Source organism: Anser brachyrhynchus (genome assembly GCF_964034855.1).
Source record: "Anser brachyrhynchus genome assembly, chromosome: 13".
Taxonomy (NCBI): Eukaryota; Metazoa; Chordata; class Aves; order Anseriformes; family Anatidae; genus Anser; species Anser brachyrhynchus.
This window is the reverse complement of record NC_137708.1, coordinates 16,976,882-16,994,551: the sequence shown is the minus strand read 5'-3', so window position 1 is coordinate 16,994,551 and position 17,670 is coordinate 16,976,882. Positions and strand designations below refer to the sequence as shown.

The following is a 17,670-nucleotide window of genomic DNA, read 5'->3' as shown; positions in this document are numbered from 1 at the left end:
CATCTAAACGTCTCTTAAAGACCTCCAGGGATGGTGACTCAACCACTTCCCTGGGCAGCCCATTCCAATGCCTAACAACCCTTTCAGTAAAGAAGTTCTTCCTAACATCCAACCTAAACCTCCCCTGGCACAACTTTAGCCCATTCCCCCTCGTCCTGTCACCAGGCATGTGGGAGAATAGGCCAACCCCCACCTCGCTACAGCCTCCTTTAAGGTACCTGTAGAGAGCGATGAGGTCACCCCTGAGCCTCCTCTTCTCCAGGCTGAACAAGCCCAGCTCCCTCAGCCGGTCCTCGTAAGACTTGTTCTCCAGACCCCTCACCAGCTTCGTTGCCCTTCTCTGGACTCGCTCGAGCACCTCCATGTCCTTCCTGTAGCGAGGGGCCCAAAACTGAACACAGTACTCGAGGTGCAGCCTCACCAGAGCCGAGTGCAGGGGGACAATCACTTCCCTAGACCTGCTGGCCACACTGCTTCTTATACAGGCCAGGATGCTGTTGGCTTTCTTGGCCACCTGAGCACACTGCTGGCTCATATTCAGCTATCAACCAGTACTCCCACGTCCTTCTCTGCCAGGCAGCTTTCCAACCACTCATCTCCCAGCCTGTAGCGCTGCTTGGGGTTGTTGCGCCCCAGGTGCAGGACCCGGCACTTGGCCTTGTTGAACTTCATACAGCTGACCTCAGCCCATCGCTCCAGCCTATCCAGATCCTCCTGCAGAGCCTTCCTGCCCTCGAGCAGATCGACACACGCACCTAACTTGGTGTCATCTGCGAACTTACTGAGGGTGCACTCGATCCCCTCATCCAGATCATCGATAAAGATATTGAAGAGGACTGGCCCCAGTACTGAGCCCTGGGGGACTCCACTAGTGACCGGCCTCCAACCAGGTTTGGCTCCATTCACCACAACTCTTTGGGCCCGGCTATCCAGCCAGTTTCTAACCCAACGAAGCGTACGCCTGTCCAAGCCACGAGCAGCCAGTTTCTTGAGGAGAATGTTGTGGGAAACGGTATCGAAAGCCTTACTGAAGTCAAGGTAGACCACATCCACAGCCTTCCCTCATCCACTAAGCGTGTCACTTTGTCATAGAAGGAGATCAGGTTCGTCAAGCAGGACCTGCCCTTCATAAACCCATGCTGACTGGGCTTGATCGCCTGCTTGCCCTGTAAGTGCCGCGTGATGACACTCAAGATAATCTGCTCCATGAGGTTCCCTGGCATTGAGGTCAAACTGACAGGCCTATAGTTCCCTGGGTCTACCCTCCAACCCTTCTTGTAGATGGGCGTCACATTTGCTAGCCACCAGTCGACTGGGACCTCCCCTGATAGCCAGGACTGCTGATAAATGATGGAAAGCGGCTCGGCCAGCTCCTCTGCCAGTTCTCTTAGTACCCTCGGGTGGATCCCATCCGGCCCCATCGACTTGCGTACATCCAAGTGCTGTAGCAGGTCGCCAACCATTTCCTCGTGGATAATGAGGGCCACATCCTGCTTCCCATCCCCTTCCACCAGCTCAGGGTACTGGGTATCCAGAGAACAACTGGTTTTGCCGCTAAAGACTGAGGCAAAGAAGGCATTAAGCACCTCAGCTTTTTCCTCATCCCTTGTAACTAAGTTTCCCCCCGCATCCAGTAAATGATGGAGGTTCTGCTTAGTCCTCCTTTTGGTGTTGATGTGTTTGTAAAAACATTTTTTGTTATCTTTAACCGTAGTAGCCAGATTGAGCTCCAGATGAGCTTTGGCCCTTCTAATTTTGTCCCTGCACAGCCTCGCAACAGCCTTATAGTCCTCGTGAGTGGCCCACCCTCTTTTTTCTCCTAAGCTCGAACCACAACTCTCTGTTCAGCCAGGCTGGTCTTCTTCCACGCCGGCTCATCTTTGGGCACGTGGGGACAGACTGCTCCTGAGCCATTAAGATTTCCTTCTTGAAGAGTGCCCAGCCTTCCTGGTCTCCTCTGCCCTTCAGAACCAACTCCCAAGGGACTCTGCCAACCAGTGTCCTGAACAGCTCAAAGTCAGCCCTCTGGAAGTCCAAGACAGCAGTTTTACTGGTCCCCTTCCTGGCTTCGCCAAGAATAGAGAATTCTACCATTTCGTGGTCACTCTGCCCAAGACAGCTCTCGACCACCACATCTCCCACCAGTCCTTCTCTGTTTGTGAACAGAAGGTCTAGCGGGGCACCTCCCCTGGTAGGCTCACTAACCAGCTGCGTCAGGAAGCTATCTTCCACGCTCTCCAGAAACCTCCTAGACTGCTTTCTCTGGGCTGTGTTGTGCTTCCAGGATATGTCTGGGAAGTTGAAGTCCCCCACGAGAACAAGTGCTGACGATTTTGCAACTTCTGCCAGCTGCCTGTAGAACTCCTCATCCTGGTTCGGCGGTCTATAACAGACCCCCACCAGGATGCTTGCCTTGTTGGCCTTCCCGCTGATCCTAACCCACAGAGACTCAACCTTATCAGTCCCATCATGTAGGACAAAGAAGATTAATTTTATTTAATTATATTTAATATGTTGTCATAGCAACTTTATGTTTATTGAGTGTTTAAAAGTGTTTTAAAAGTTATTTTCAAAAACTACCATAAATTTCAGTCCACTTACGTGTGAATATTTATAAACATCTACAGTTTATTCTAATTATATAAAATGTAACAAACTAAATACATCCAACATCTTACATTTTCTGCAATAGTACTCTATAATCAGTTCACTGACAATTTTATGTGTATATATGAAGAGACTTCAACTATGTTTACTTGAATCTTCAGTGGTATCATTCTTTGGGTCAGTATGTGAAGTACAGTACCTCCTACTCGAAAGATTGAGCGATGAATCTTAGCAGCACGAGTTCCCTGAGATTTCTGTAGTATTTTGAGAATAGTCCCAGATCCTGTACATAGAAGTCAGCACTCTGAAGGTAGTTAAACAAGAATGGTCCTTTGCAAAGATGAGTTTTCAAGAGGGGGGAAAAATCCACTCTTACTTTCCCCTCTTACTTTTGCTTTTTCTTTATATTCCCCCACTGTTCATTCAGAAACTATGACCTGATGAATGTCAGTGGACTGTAATCCGTTTATTCCATGTGGTGGTGGGAACAGGGAACCAGGTATTTCATTTGGGCTGAGTGAACCAGAGTCACTCTGAACTGAGCCCCCGCTGCCATCAAACTGAGAGATTTTCTTCTTGATCATTTTTCTTTCTTTGGCTCTGCGATTCTGGAACCAGATTTTCACCTGCAATGTTATAAATAATGTCTGATCAGTTTAAGGTAGCGGTCAACTTTTTACAGTAAAAGTAGCGATAAAAAAATATGTGTATGCAAAGCAAGTATCCCCTCTACCCCTCTCAAAAAAACAAACCCACACCAACACTGGACTTGTGCGGTAGAAAATTATTTAGTTACTTATTTTCTATATCATAATCAACAGAAACTTGTTATTTACTTAGACCTGCATTAAAGTGAACTTGTATTATATTTAGGAACATTGGAATAAACTGTTCTCATTTAGACACAGAGTCCACCTAGTTCATCATCTAAGCTTTGACAGTGGTATGTGCCATACTTAAAGGAACATGCAATTATAGAATAATTTGTCAGCTTTCTTTTTCATCTCTGTTAGAGATTAATTCAAACCCAAGTGGTGAGGGTTCATTTTCTTTATATCGAGTGATTTGTGTATGTTTTTGTATTCTTGTTTTGTTTTAGGCTGTGTATTTATATATGTATTACGCATATGTATGTCAGGTGTATAGCTACATCAGCACTACTTAATGACAATGAATTAATGACAATAAAGCTAATTGTTTGTATTGAAAGAACCCTATCTATTTGAAATCCTATTTTGGTATCTCAATTTTCTTGTGTGAATGAGCAGAAAACCACGTTTGTGTTTTCCTTATCATTATTTTTCACTGTTCTCACTTCATAGTCTGTTACATCCTTTAAGGTATATTGAGTACAATATTATATAGAAAAAAAAAATCTCTATTACTTTCCAAGTAGGTTTTACTTTATTATCTTACAGGTAATGACAGTAAGAAGCATTTAGCTTTGTCAGTCATGAGTCATGTAGAAATGCAGATAGGGTATTTGTTTTGTCTACGTTTTGCCTGAAGGAAATTTATGAGTCAGAAATCGGATAGCTTTAAGAGAAGAGCAGCAGTTACGTAAAAAGAAACTAACAGCTGGTTTTATGCAGCATCACTAGTTACTCCAGGTATGTCTGTGTTCTAAATCAGCTAGGTTGCATAACATCAGAGCAGGGATTTGAATCTTTTAGAACTGCAGTTCCCTGAAAATATTCTAATGGAGCTACATCCTACTGTAAAACTCGTTGGAATTTGTTGATGATCAACTTGTTTTTCTTAGTTACTTTCCAGAGCCTCTTACAGAATCATAGAATATCCCGAGTTGGAAGGGGAGACTACCTAATAATTAAATGAATATGCCTGAGAGCGTTGTCCAACGGCTTCTCGAACTCTGGCAGGCTTGGTGCTGTGACCATTTTCTTTCACTTCTTCTCAGTGAAGAACCTTTTCCTAATATCCAACCTGATTTGTAGAGTGTAATCCGTGTACAATTTGGGTCTGAGACTGAACATTGCTGCACTACGACATGATTCTAAAGACCTGGTGCTTGAGCCTAAAATGTTGTTACTTATCTATGCATCTTTACACTTTCGAGCTTCAATTGGTCCCTCTCTATTCCATGTTCTTGCACAGATTGAATGCAAAAGAAGAGGATGCTACTGAAAGAGGAGGATATTTTAGAGAACTGAATGTGTATATTCAGAAAGAACAATAGTTTGTAAAATTCTAAAAAGAAAGATCTCTTAATTAAATTTACCTGGGGGCAATAAGTCTGGTTGCTAAGGTATGAGATGCTTTATTCAGTATCACCAAATCTTCCCTTATCTTCCAACTGTAGCAGAGCCATTGAAATTCTGTTGTATAAAGAGGGCTGGATACAACAGTTGCAATACTTGCATTCAGCAGAGCCGTGTTTCCTAAATGTGCTCTCCAACACAGTGGCTTTAGGAAATTCTTTATCCCAAATTCCTCTAGTCTTTGCATGAACACAGCTAGGATACCTGGGCCCCTGCTCAGGAGACTTTAGTCAAGACAGTGTTTAAATATGTACGTAACTTGAACACAGAGGTGCTTTTCAAACAAGCAGTAGATCTAAGTATGCACTTGGAAATTTCCTGAGCAGATAGTCTTGGCTACGTATACATGCGTAAGTGGCATAAAAATTTGGCACCAAGTTTTATAGCCCAAAGCATCCTCTACATAATAGATGTTTCTAGTACCTGTGAGCATGATAGCGAAAAGAAATCCTGACTTGAAAATCAAAGGCTCTAAATGCTCCTTTAAAACGTGCCAAAACCTCACTGAGGGAGGATGCGGCATGTGGCAATAGTGGTAACAAATACGTAACAAAAAGTACACAGGTATCTCATTTGATTGTTCTTTGAATGCCAAGTTTTCATTTTCCTGGCTTACAGCTGTAGTGTATCCAGTGCTTTGGATCTTTACTGGCCACCATTTTGTGTGGTTGCAAGAAGAAATAAAATGGAGAATGTCATAACTATTGAGGACATAGCGAAGATATTGTTAAGCTGAAGTGTTTAATTTCTAGCTGTCTAGCAAGCTGTTATACAAGTAAGAATAAGTACTTTTCCATACATCTGTCATAGATGAATGTCGTAATGTTTAGTTACCCTTAATAGGAGGTTTCTGTCAAATTAACCTATTTATTAATTTGTGACTGTGTAGTGTATTCTCTGTGCCTAATACACTTGCAAACTATCCTGGTTGCCTTGGCACTACTTTGCGTACAGAATACGAATGCTGCTTGTGCTCTCTGACAGTCGCAGTGTCTGGTGGATGGGTGAGTATGGAGGACAGTCTGTGTACCTGTCTTTCAGATAGTCCCAGGTTTGCTGCAAGTTCTGACTTTCTCCTTATTGTAATGTATCTGTTGCAGTGAAATTCCTTCTCTAATTCTAGTCTCTGGTGGTCTGTGTAAACAACTCGGTACTTTTCTTTTGTTCTTGTTTTACCTGTTTGAGAAAGAAATATTATTAATATGTGTATTTTTGATAGCATCTTTCTTTCAAACATCTCAAATATTTTACAGACATTATTAATAAAGCTACAGAGTACTTGCAAAGGATTGTTTTCTCTGTTACAGAGAAGGAATATGAGGTACAGAGTGAATAAGTAGATAGCCAAATGTTATAAGAGCATATTCGTTATCATAGTTCTCTCTCTCCCTCTTTATCTCTCTGTAAATATGTTTAAATATAAAGCTTAAGTGCAGAATACCCTGAAGCTTGTTAAATAATTCATAGCATACATAATTGGTACTGAATGTATTTGACCTCAAAGGGATTTCATCTCAATGTTCATTGAAATGACTTGTGTATACGTGGACATAAATATCACAGGATCTCAAGACTGACTTTCAGTCACAATTTTAATTGTGACTAATTGTACTAATTCTGTATTTGGGCTTTTCAGATCAGTTTTCTAACACAAAGAAATGTCAACTAGCAATCTGTCTACCATCTGTGTTTGGTCAAGCTTATAAGTTCAGTAATATATATATTATATACATATATACTAAATAGATACATGTATTTTTTTTCCAAAAAGGTACAGTCTTGCAAGGTGCTGGGGGTACTCAGTGAGCTGAGTTTCCATTTGGAATTGAAGGCACTTGGCATCTTATAAGACTAGACAATAAAATACTTATAAAAGGATTGTGGTATCATCCTATCTCTAACATGTAAAAGAACAATTCTTAGATGAATTCTGTTAAGAGAAATGTAACATAATATTTAGAACATACCTTTCATTTCTTAGACTTTTTCAAACAACTCTTTTTCTAATAATAATACAGAGATCACTTTTAAGCTTATTTTTTCTCTTTTGCACTTCCAACAGCCCAACTAGATAGTTTTCCTTTTTCGTCTGATCTTCCCAGTTTTTTTTTTTTTGTTTTTTTTTTTTGATGTGAGTTTTCTGGGACAAACTGTAAGACAAAGACTCCTTTAAAGTGGTTCCCTAAAATCCATTGAGGTGTTAAGATGAAGCACACGCCACACAAAAGAGCGACAAGGAGATCTTATCAAGAACCCCTTTTACATTCAGAAACACAAGCCAATTGGTTTGGAATTTACAAGCCCTAAACAAATGTCAGACTCTTTCATCTTAGCAGAGAAAAAAAGGACAGAAATAAACGAAGGAATATTTTTCTTCAGTTCTCTTCAATTTTGGGCCAACATTGAGGATAGACTGAGGTATTTTTATCTGAAGCTAGATGTTTTGAAATACACAAAATTAAGAATGTTTTCCTCAATTCTCTTCCCCTTTGACTTCTAGTGTATGAGGTTTTCCTGGTTAAATTTGCAGGACTACAACATTCATCAAACTTAAGTTCATCATTTTTTTCAAGTTACAAATTGTTGGCTTTGAAATATTTGCTCTAGATGATAGTTATAATGTTAACAATAGTATAGATATTCAGGTTCCTTGTAAACTGAAGGCTTAGAAGTTAATCTTTGAAAAGAAGTTAAAATTCAACAGGGTTATTCCGGCTTCAATATAATCAGCAAATATAGCCATGATTTGAGGGGGTGGAGAAAAGGAGCAGTCTTCCCCATTCCCCTTGGCCATAAAATTCACAGAGTATTTCTTCTGAAGACAATAAAGCTAGGAGAAGGCCTCTTTATTTGCTGTGAAAATCATCACCCTTTCCGGCAATATAACTCCTGAAGAAAAAAGGGAGAAGGAAGAGACAAGACTGCATATCAAAGCAAAGAGAAGTGTTGAAAGGGTCTGTTGCCTCAATATGACAGATAGGCCTCAAAACTGAAGACAATGTAGGCCAGTGGAAAATAGATGTCACAACTAGTTTACAAAGCAAAATAAATTAGCATTAAAGCGGAGACCTGGCCCTTTTCCCTGTTTTTCTGTTTAATTTTTTTTAGCTGCATTTCTGCTGTGATGTGATCTGAATTACTTGGACATCATTGCTTGTGATGACATCAGATGTGTTGAGTATAATTAAAAAAAAAGCTAAAGCTGACCTTGCAAAATATATATATATATATATAAATAATGTGTGTGTATATATATATATATATAAATCTTGTCCTTTTGTGTAGTCCCCTTAAAGTCCGTTCTGTTTTTGAGAAAGGTCATTCCCAGCTGAAGTTTCACAAAAAGTTTTGTAAGACTTTAGGTTCTAGACTCTTGTTTAGAGATGTTCTCTTCTGTAAGCTTCATGCCTTGAAGACTCGCTCTCATAGAATTACACATTTTGCACATAATATTGCTGGTTTTAGAAATGGTTTGAAGTTTTAGTCTGTAACTGAAGTTGGAAGGGCATTTTGTACATTGATTTTAGTGAAAACAGGATCAGACTGTAAGGAATACTGCAAGTGTTCTTTTTCTTGTTTTTATAGCTCATCTGGGAAGATAATTTTACCAAGCCCGCTTTGGGTGTTTGTTTTTAAAAATTTCTTATTGCCTAATATGTCTACAATGTCTATATATTTGACAAAAAGGGTTGTTCCGAATATGCAGTAATGGTCTTTTAGTTAGAAGATACAAATTATAAAATTTCAAACCAAATTTGAGCTGTTGAAACCAGATAGTAGTTACGTTTCATCCTAAGGATTGTCTTGGTCAGGTAAATTTTCATTTCAGTTTTCCTGAAGTTTAATTGTTTGTATAAAATGAAAATGTTTGTATAAAATGAAAAAAACAGAGGGTAAATAGACATTAACAACCCTTTCCCCCAAATAATTCCCATTGTCAGTATTTTAGTAGACTCCTTCATTTAATTAGAAGTGTTTTGATTTCTGTTACTCCGTGCTGCTCAGGATATACATGTATATATGTAAGTAAATGTATTTGTGAAGTTCAGGGCTGTATAGTTCTGAAAGTTTGGACCAATGAACTGTATTAGTCTTCAATAATATTGAAGGGGAGGAGCTGGTAGCTACTTTATATCATGCATAATAATCTGGGCAAAAGGAAAAACAAAGCAATTCTGCTTTGAAGAGTGGTTATAATGATATCAAGTAGGTTTTCTTACATTCTAGAGAAAATATTGGTAAGTTAACGTGTAGTTATGTGCATAATTTCACTCTTGCAATTATGTTTGAATTTCATTCCCTATAACTTTTTGTGTCAGTATTAAAGTTTTCCAGTTCTTACACTTAACATTATTTTAAAGACACTGATAAGCCAAATGTGGTTTGATACTTCCCTTGTTTTAAATGCATCACATTTTTGTTTTACTTTCCCAAACCCTTTTTATTAAGCGGGATTGATGTCTTCAGCCGAATTCAGTGAAGTCTTGAGCTGTTTTTAACACTTCAAAGCATTGGGCTCTTGGAATGTAAAGCCTCAGGACATTTATCTGTGGACAGGCCCCAATTCACCTGTCCAGAATTGTTCATAAAGTATTTCAGCATGAGTGTAAATTCTGTGATTTTCAGACCAGAGATGAGTGCTTTTCTGCATTGCATATACATTTTATGAAGGTGAGCAAGCATATGTGAAACTTTGCAGTGTCTGCCTTGTCTGTGCAATTAGTGTAAAACAAGGATTTAAATTTTGAAAATACTAATGCATTTAAACCTCAGTGCTGTGACAGAGACAGGGTCGACTCGTTGACATTCAGTAGTCTGAATTGATTCTGGACTGTGCTTGGGTCTTGCATCACTTTTACACCTGGAAAACTCCAATGATGTTAATGAAGTTACTGCTGATTTACATGAGTATACATAAGGATGTGGTGGGGGGAGGAACAGACTCTAAATCTGCCTGGCTTTGAAGACCTTTGTAAAGACCCCAAATGGAAGTATGGCATTGTGGTATCTTAATGTGCACTAGGCATTTTATACTTTGTAACAATGGGAAAACAGTCTGTATCTACTTTATAACTAAGAAACAATTACTAGACTAATTTTGTTCTTGAGTGATAACCATTTGAAGGACTGTTACTGAAGTGGTGGTGCTGATTTTCTGTGTCTGCTAGAATTGCTCCAGTTGTAATTGCCCTGCTTTCTTTAGAGCATTTTCTTTGATGCTCTCTAACACACACTTACTACTTTTAACCTTAGCAAGGTTTGCTAAATCTATTGTTACACACAATTTACACCTTGGGAGTATACACAGAAAAGTTCTGGCATGCAGCTTGTGACAAAAACAGGCACATCAATGAGTGACACTTGGGAGAAAGTGAATTTTAATTGTCTAACTGTAGCAAGCTGCAAAATTCTGGTACATGAAAATACTGAAAAAAACAGTTTGAAACTAAATGAAGCAAAAGCTGATGAGACATGGTCTGCAAACAAAATAGTCTGCAATGACAATTTGAGTCAGATTATTTGTCTGGGGGCATTTCTTCTCACTTAATAAATCTACATAGAATAATGAAAAACAGGCAAATAAGGAGGAAATTGCATAATTGCTACAGCTTGATCATAGCACAATTTTCTTTAAAATTATTGAAAAGTCTTTAAAGGTTTAAATAAGTAAAACAGGCCAGTATAAAATTGATCTTTACCTTGTGATGCAGAATAATTTCCATGTTTTTGTGTGCAACTGTTAAAAGCAACATTTTCAAGAGTGACATATTTTTCATCAGAAATGCTTTACGCAATGTTAGAACAAAGATACACATGAGCTTGAATGAGATGCAGCCATATCTAGACACAACAGCCATTCTGCTACAGTCATATAAAACCTTTATGGGATGAAAGTGAAACTAGTGCAAATTCAGTTAAAGTTGCATTAAACAAGAGTAGGTTAAATAAATGTCCTAAATGACCCGCCAACCTATGTGCTTTAAGTAAAGTTAATTATTTATGAGATCAGTGATAGCAGAAAAATGCTTTCTGAGATAAACAAAAATAATTTAGCATACGCTTACCAGTAGTGTTGGTTTGCACCGTTTTCCTCATCCATTCATAAGAGCTGTGCCTTTGGCTGTTGGGAGAGATTTGCTGTGCATTAATTGTATCTACAGGAGGTAACCCCCCGGATCCAGCAGGATGGAGGGAGCTGTAATCAGCAGAACTGTAGGAGACCTGCCCAGGAGGCGAGCCATTGATCTGTGCAGCAGCCACCGTGCTGGAAGGTCCTGGGCCATAAGCGTTCCAGTCCTCCCTCTGTGGGCCATAGTGGGATCCCCAGGTTCCCGCAGGCTGTCCGTGGTTGTCCAGGGCTGGCACATGGTGGTATCCCATGTAGTCTGAGTAGGGGGGAGCAGATGCGAAGTTTTGCACTGCCAGGTTGTTGTTACCCCTTGCAGGTCCTGGATACATGCTGTTCTCTTTATCCAAGAGAGAGCTCACGTACATGATGGTCACAGATCGTAAACGTGTTGTCACAACATCCTGTTCTTCTGTGTTTTCTTTCGCTGCTTAAAATAATTGTTTGATTTTTTTCCCTAATAATGCCACTCTGCTTGGAATCCACTACTTCATCCTCTTTTATTATCAACTGTGTTACCAGGTGCTGGTGGTAATGGTTTACCAAGATCTTGTCTGACGTCAGCCAAACTGCCTGCCTCATAATTACATTTACATTCAAATGAAGGGCTGACCAACCCCACCTTTCTGCTAGTTCTGGTGCTTTCTCTTTTTAGAGAGCTTTTATCTATCCTGTTACCCTTCACTGATACTCAACAGTGATTCCACTGCTGTAATGTGATGCAATTGTTGCTTGCATTTAGAACCTAGTATATAGACCTTTAAAAAAAGAAAAAAGAAAAAAGTGTTAAGCTATAACAAAAATGTTCAATGTTTAAATGATTCTTGTCCAGATTGTTTATTTTAGGATGTATTGTCAATCAACAAGTGTCAATGTCTTACTCTCTTAATTTCTCAGATGCTAAAAAAAAATCTAATTTAAAATTTGTAAATTAATGGATACAGTCTGTTTGAATAATATATATGTCTCAAGAATTTCCCCCTTGTTATTGATGTTTATAAGTGATTTTCCAGCATGGGAGAAGTTACGGCTCTAACTGTAATGAACATGTTCATGCTCTCCCCATATGGTGTGCTTTAAAGAGATCTCTTCATTTGTTGGCTGTTGCAAACCAATAAATTTTAAGTAGTAGACAATAAATCCTCTTAATGAAGATCGTGGCAGAAGTACAAGCAAAATGACTGAAAAAAATAGCAAAGAAATTCTTTGATCAAGCCGAGCGATATTGTTGGCTTGTTTCAAACTGAAGATGACTCTTACGCGCCTGAAAGGCCTTCCTCTGAAACTCCTCTATAGCAGTCCGTTTTCGGTGGTGGCAATTAAATGAAATGGGCAACAAGAAATGTCTGGAATATCAGTGTAGTGGATCAGAACTGCCCTGATGCTTGTCTGTGAAGTGCCTGACACACAGGTACTGGGTAAGTAAGCCTCCACACTGAGAGAAATGATTCTAAAGTTGGTTTTATCTTATTTTAAGAGCTTGATATTAACATGGGAGAATGAAGCCATACCTTATAACTAGGGAATTGCCTCTATATGGTTGTCTAGTTACATTTTGTAGAGTGTATATGATATCAATTTTTATCTTGGATGAATTTCTTTGCAATGAGCTATTTGTCAAGGGGTATGCTTGCAAAAGAGGTGCAAATTATAATGAGTTGTTTCCCTTTACAAAGGTGTGGATTTTCATTCAGCATCCTTTGTATTTTGACACTACTCATATTCACACATCCCTTCTAATTCCAGCACTAAAGGATTCTAGGTGTGTACTTGTGTACTTAGGAAAGATATTTAAGATTTTTTTTTTTTTTTGAGGAAAGGCTTTATGTCGATAACTGTAGCAAAGTCTTTAAGGCCATTTTTATATCTGTAGATTTCTTCATTTCTTAATCCAGAGGATCCTGAGAATGTTGAAGAAATTTGCATTATGGGATAGGACATGGAAAAAGTAAGGCTCCTGTAATTGGTGTGCCCCTTACTCAAAAACAAACCAAAACCACCACAACAAAACATCTCTGGACTCCATTGAGCATCATTCAGATTAAACAAGGTTGTTTCCTATGCTGGAAGCATCGTTGGCATTTTTGCCTGTTTGTGAGCATGATGCCAGCAGCTCAATTCCTATATATTGCTAAATACAAAATGCAGATCTGTCAGGGGCAGAGCAATGGGAGGGTGAAATTCCGGTTCCATCAACTATCTGCAAGCCATCGACATATTACAAATGAGCACTGGTTGCTCATAGAATCCGGATCAAACATGTTTTTTGACTATGCATACCATTTTCACGTCTCAGTGAATGACATTTGATTTCATAGCATACATTAGATGGTAGTAACATTTTTAATTTTTAATTCTCTTCCTTTGTGGGATGCCTCTGTTCCTACCCCCCACAATTTCACTATCACCTAATCCCATTTTTTGTATCTCAGCTTTATCCTTCATTCTCTGTTCTTTTATCTTTTGTTTATGCTCCTCCTTTCCCTTTCTTGTTTTGCCTGTTCCATTATCTGAATTTTCTTTAGATCTATTTCGATTCTTTCCAGAACATAATTAGATCAAGATACGCTGATGGTGAATTGCTGTACTGATTTGATATCGGCTAACAATAGTAAGCTTTGAATAAGGCAGTTTGTTTTAAGAAAAAAATTTACATAGAAGGATAAGATTGCTGGTTAAGACTGCAGATTTTTAACACCAGAGTGAGAATAAGATAACTAAAATGACAGCATATAAATGATTTTCCACACCCTCACTCTTATGCCTCCCATTTAGTGTAGCAGAACTGTGTGGATTATTAGAAAGGACGTGTATCTCTTCATGTAGTCTAGTGGTTTGAGGGTACCATAATTTTTGGGACTGATGGTTTTTGAGAGCTAATTGACTGTTAATCTGGGTTTGCCTTCCTAAGAGTCACTTCTCAGCCATACGTGTGTCATTCTGCTCAAATCCAGCATGTCAGTAGCTTCAGAGCCTCAGAATCGCTGCCTCTTCAGTGTGTAGCAGTAACTTACCCTGTAGTTCTAGGGAAACTTCAAGTGGGCATTGCTGTCAAATGCGAGGGAGATCACTGCCCTTCTTCTGTGAGGGGGAAGGTGATGAGCACTCCTTGCACGGTGGGGGGGTGGTAATGAGTTGCTGGTGGGAGAGGAAGGACTAGTATGGGCTTATGACTGCTTAACGCGATTGTGGAGCTGTTGTGTCACCATGGTCCCTCTTTGACTTTCTGGGAAAGGGGAAACAGTTCTGAGGCAGTGGGCAGGAAGTCCAGAAATGTCATCCACGTGGAGGCTTGTACTTAGGACATTTTCAGCAGAGGGGGTAGAGACAGGATAGGAAAGGTCCGTAAGGTATTGGCAGCAAGACCACAGTGCTGTTTGGCGTACTTCAGAGAGATTGATTGCCAGAGTGATAACTGAGCTCCAAGGTTATAATTTTCCATTTTTCTCCAACTGTTAAAATATTATGTATAATTTATCTATTTAGCACCCACAGGAGTTGCCTCAGCCTTTCGTTGGGGTGAAGGGGTGTGCATGTAAAATTAAACATACTTTATGTGCATTTAATCTTTGGGGAAGATTGCCTAGTTTTCTAACAAGTGGTTGATGAAAATTTAGTAATAATAACAAGCGTAGTGAGAACCATTGAAACTATTAAAGTTTTGTTTGTACAGACAGTATAGATGGTATACTCTAGTATGTGTGGTGTTCTCAAGAGCATTTCCAAACCTGGTAATAACAGTATAACCACAAACATGCAGTTGAGTGTTTTAATGACAGCTATTATAGCTGCAATTTCAGGGACTACTGGCAGATTAAAACTGGCCCGTACATCAGTAATGTGTATTAAAGGTGTTTATACTTGTGATTGTTTTTATAAGTATATTATGAACCCTTAATCATAAAGTTACTCTACTTTTATACAACGATAAACAAATCTTTCCATCTCTGACACTTGAAAATGATCTGAAATCTTTTTTTGTTTCTGAGGAGAAGAAAGTACACAAGCTTAGCGTGTCCCATTCTGGCCAAGGTGATAGGAAGAGGTGTTTGTTTCCTTGCCTCCACGTGACCACTCTAATGACACATCAGTAACGTAAAGCTTAGGGATGCTTCTTGCCCATACCTTCATAACTGCATGCCTGCAATTTCAGTGGAATGGCTACTTAAGGAGTTTGTTGGTGAACTACATAATGATGGATTTAATGCAGTATTTCAGAGCTGTTACTCACCCTTTATTCAAGCCAGGCTTTACATGCACACCCATTCCTCCTAAAATTAATAGCCAGCTGTATAAATCTTAAGGAAGGGACAGTCTGTACATGGCATGCTATCAGCTGGGGTCAGTTCTGCTGGAAAAAAATCTGACTGTTAATTCATGAAGGAAGGCAGGTGGTGTTTAAATTTTAAAACATATAGCCAAAGAGGCTGATCTTGCTTTCACTGTCTTATTTTCAGGGCATGAAACGCAAGCACATGGCAAACTGTACTACTTATCGACAAGTGTGGCACAGCTTAGAGAGCTGAATGAGCAGTGGTAACAGAGCTATTTTCCCTTGCTGAACTGAGCTCTTCTGGCAGGAAAAAAGGCTGTGTCAAAAGTTCCAGTCAGTACAAACAAGTAGAAATAAAAATGGCAACTGTCCATGAAGCCTTCATCAGTGGTATTTTGAATTCCATATTTTTAAATTTTGGTTAATAAATCCTTTTAAAAAATTGAAGACGGCATTGAAGAATGAATTGTTGGGAGTAAAGTGATCATATTTACCCTTCGATCTTGAATTGCTGTTTTTCTAACTGCTGCTAACAATGAGTTAGCCTTCCTTTCTTAATGTTAACTTTTGTCATTCATTAAAGTAGCCGCAATATATGTCATGTATGATCTGCACCAGCGTTGCATATGCCAGGAAAGAGTGGTCTGGAACTAAAAGAAGGTGTTGCTATTCTGAAATCTAGATAATTTACAATTTGCTACAGAACCAATACTGATGGTAATGAGAGCGTCTTACTGCTCAGCAAGCAGACTTACCACAGAAGGATTTCAAGAGCCTGAATTTGCAATCCAGGTTAAATCGATTCTTTTTAGCAGAACTGTGAACATGATCAGAAAATCCTCCACTGATACTTGGCTTCCTTCCTGAAGAACCATGCAGTGTAGGGCTCCCACTTACTGTAACGAATTTATCCTGATTAGAGTATAGCTAGATGGATTTTTGGGTGCTCAGTATCGAGTCCTTCAGCCATTCTTTAGTGTAGCCTTGTTTTCATGAGCTAACAAAGTAATCAGTTGCTTTTAGTGCTTACCATTCTTGCTGTACACATGGCTTATATTCCTGTCAGATAGGCACTTCTGTTGCTGAAATTCAAATATTTTTTTTTCATACTCTCACGTGAGAGATTGTGTGAAGTCTGTCCTACCTTAGCAGAACAAGAGCGTGCAGGACGTATCTAAATTAAACCTCTTCGTTTATTGAGGTACCTCTCAGAACAGAGCTTGTTCCAAAATGCACGCTAAAAAGTAGTTGTGCTCTCTGAGTATGAAAACAGCTGGCAAATGTTTTTATCATAAAACCAGTGCCTATTTTTTTAAATAGTGAGATCTGCGCAGTTGTGTGTCCTGCTAAAAACATCGAGTGCCGTTCCAAAACATGACTGGCCGTGTACGTCATCCAGGATGAGCAGGGATACATCATTTAGCGCACGCTCTGGATGCAGAAGTGTGTGTTGGAGCAAGCCTGTACTGCTCCAGCAAACTAAATAAGGGTGCTGAAATAGGAGCATGATTTTTTGTATATGTTAACATCCAGAGTGAATATATTTTTTGAATCTGCTCTTGGGATAGAAGGTAACACGTACTTGATGCTCTCTCGTGTGTGCATTAATGATTGTATAACCCCTAAGCAATTGCAGATAACACATATTTGGAGTTTTTTGATTTGGAAATGCCATTTTGAATTGTATATCTTGCTTAGATGCATAAAGTTTTTGTCGGAGGTCCTGTTTGATATGTTCCTGATCTTTTTGTACCATACAAATCACACTTCTTTCTGGGTAGTGGGGTTTAAAGTTTAGTGAATTCCTCTGAAAATTGAGTATACCTTGATCATTGCTTTAATCACAATTAGGATTAAGGGCTTAGATATTCTTGTGATGTAGTCTAAGGTATGCTTTTCTTCTTCAAGGCACTTTGCTAACAACTAATCAATCTTCAGAGAAGCCCTGCTTTAGTGTCCCTAGTTTTATAGATGTGATAAAAGTGATAGGTTACATGATATGCCCACAGTCAGAAAGGAAGCAAGTATCGTTCTGAGGACTGGTACTGGTGTTTCATGACTCGTGGTGTTGGACCAAAATACTTGCAGTTGATTTGGCTCCAATTTTATGTCTCTTGTTTTTAGTTATATATAATATAGCACCTAAACAACAGTACTTCACAAGCTGCTTGATGAAAAGTATTTTCTTGTGTTTTTGGTGGGCAACTGTTTAAAGGATTAAAGTTGAAAATACTGAATAGATTGCTGGTAAGTTTTACCAAAAAAAAAAAAAAAAAAAAACCACACAAAAAAACCTACTTAAAGCAATCACTGGCATAACTGGAGGGTTAATAATCCCTAAAGTATTACCCTGGTTTAAAGATACTGCTTTCGGAGCAATAAAT

General features: G+C 39.1%; 2 protein-coding genes across 3 annotated transcripts in view; one reads left to right on the top strand and one right to left on the bottom strand.

Annotated features, from left to right (window-relative positions):
* Positions 1 to 17,670, top strand: part of LOC308177135 (uncharacterized protein) — a 302,639-nt gene that overhangs the window by 8,620 nt on the left and 276,349 nt on the right. The gene's annotated exons all lie outside the window — the stretch shown is intronic.
* Positions 716 to 16,426, bottom strand: CDX4 (caudal type homeobox 4). 2 transcript variants are annotated; one of them, XM_080553900.1, is made up of 3 exons: positions 10,952 to 16,426; positions 10,586 to 10,623; positions 716 to 3,233 (listed from the first exon to the last, which is right to left on the bottom strand). In XM_080553900.1, exons 1-3 carry the CDS (start codon positions 11,379 to 11,381, stop codon positions 3,027 to 3,029), a joined length of 675 nt encoding a protein of 224 aa, XP_080410026.1. In that variant the 5' UTR covers positions 11,382 to 16,426; the 3' UTR covers positions 716 to 3,026. The 2 variants fall into 2 exon arrangements, with proteins under 2 accessions (XP_080410026.1, XP_080410025.1); XM_080553899.1 differs by lacking the exon at positions 10,586 to 10,623 and adding an exon at positions 5,917 to 6,062 and having other exon boundaries at positions 2,171 to 3,233; positions 10,952 to 11,778.

Coding starts and splice junctions, on each gene's coding strand:
- CDX4 (XM_080553899.1), bottom strand. CDS start 11,381: ATGTACGTGAGCTCTCTCTTGGATAAAGAGAACAGCATGTATCCAGGA. Junction 6,063..10,951: donor GGTGCAAACCAACACTACTG/GTAAGCGTATGC, acceptor TTTCTCAAACAG/GTAAAACAAGAACAAAAGAA. Junction 3,234..5,916: donor TGGGACTATCTGAAAGACAG/GTACACAGACTG, acceptor ATAACATTGCAG/GTGAAAATCTGGTTCCAGAA.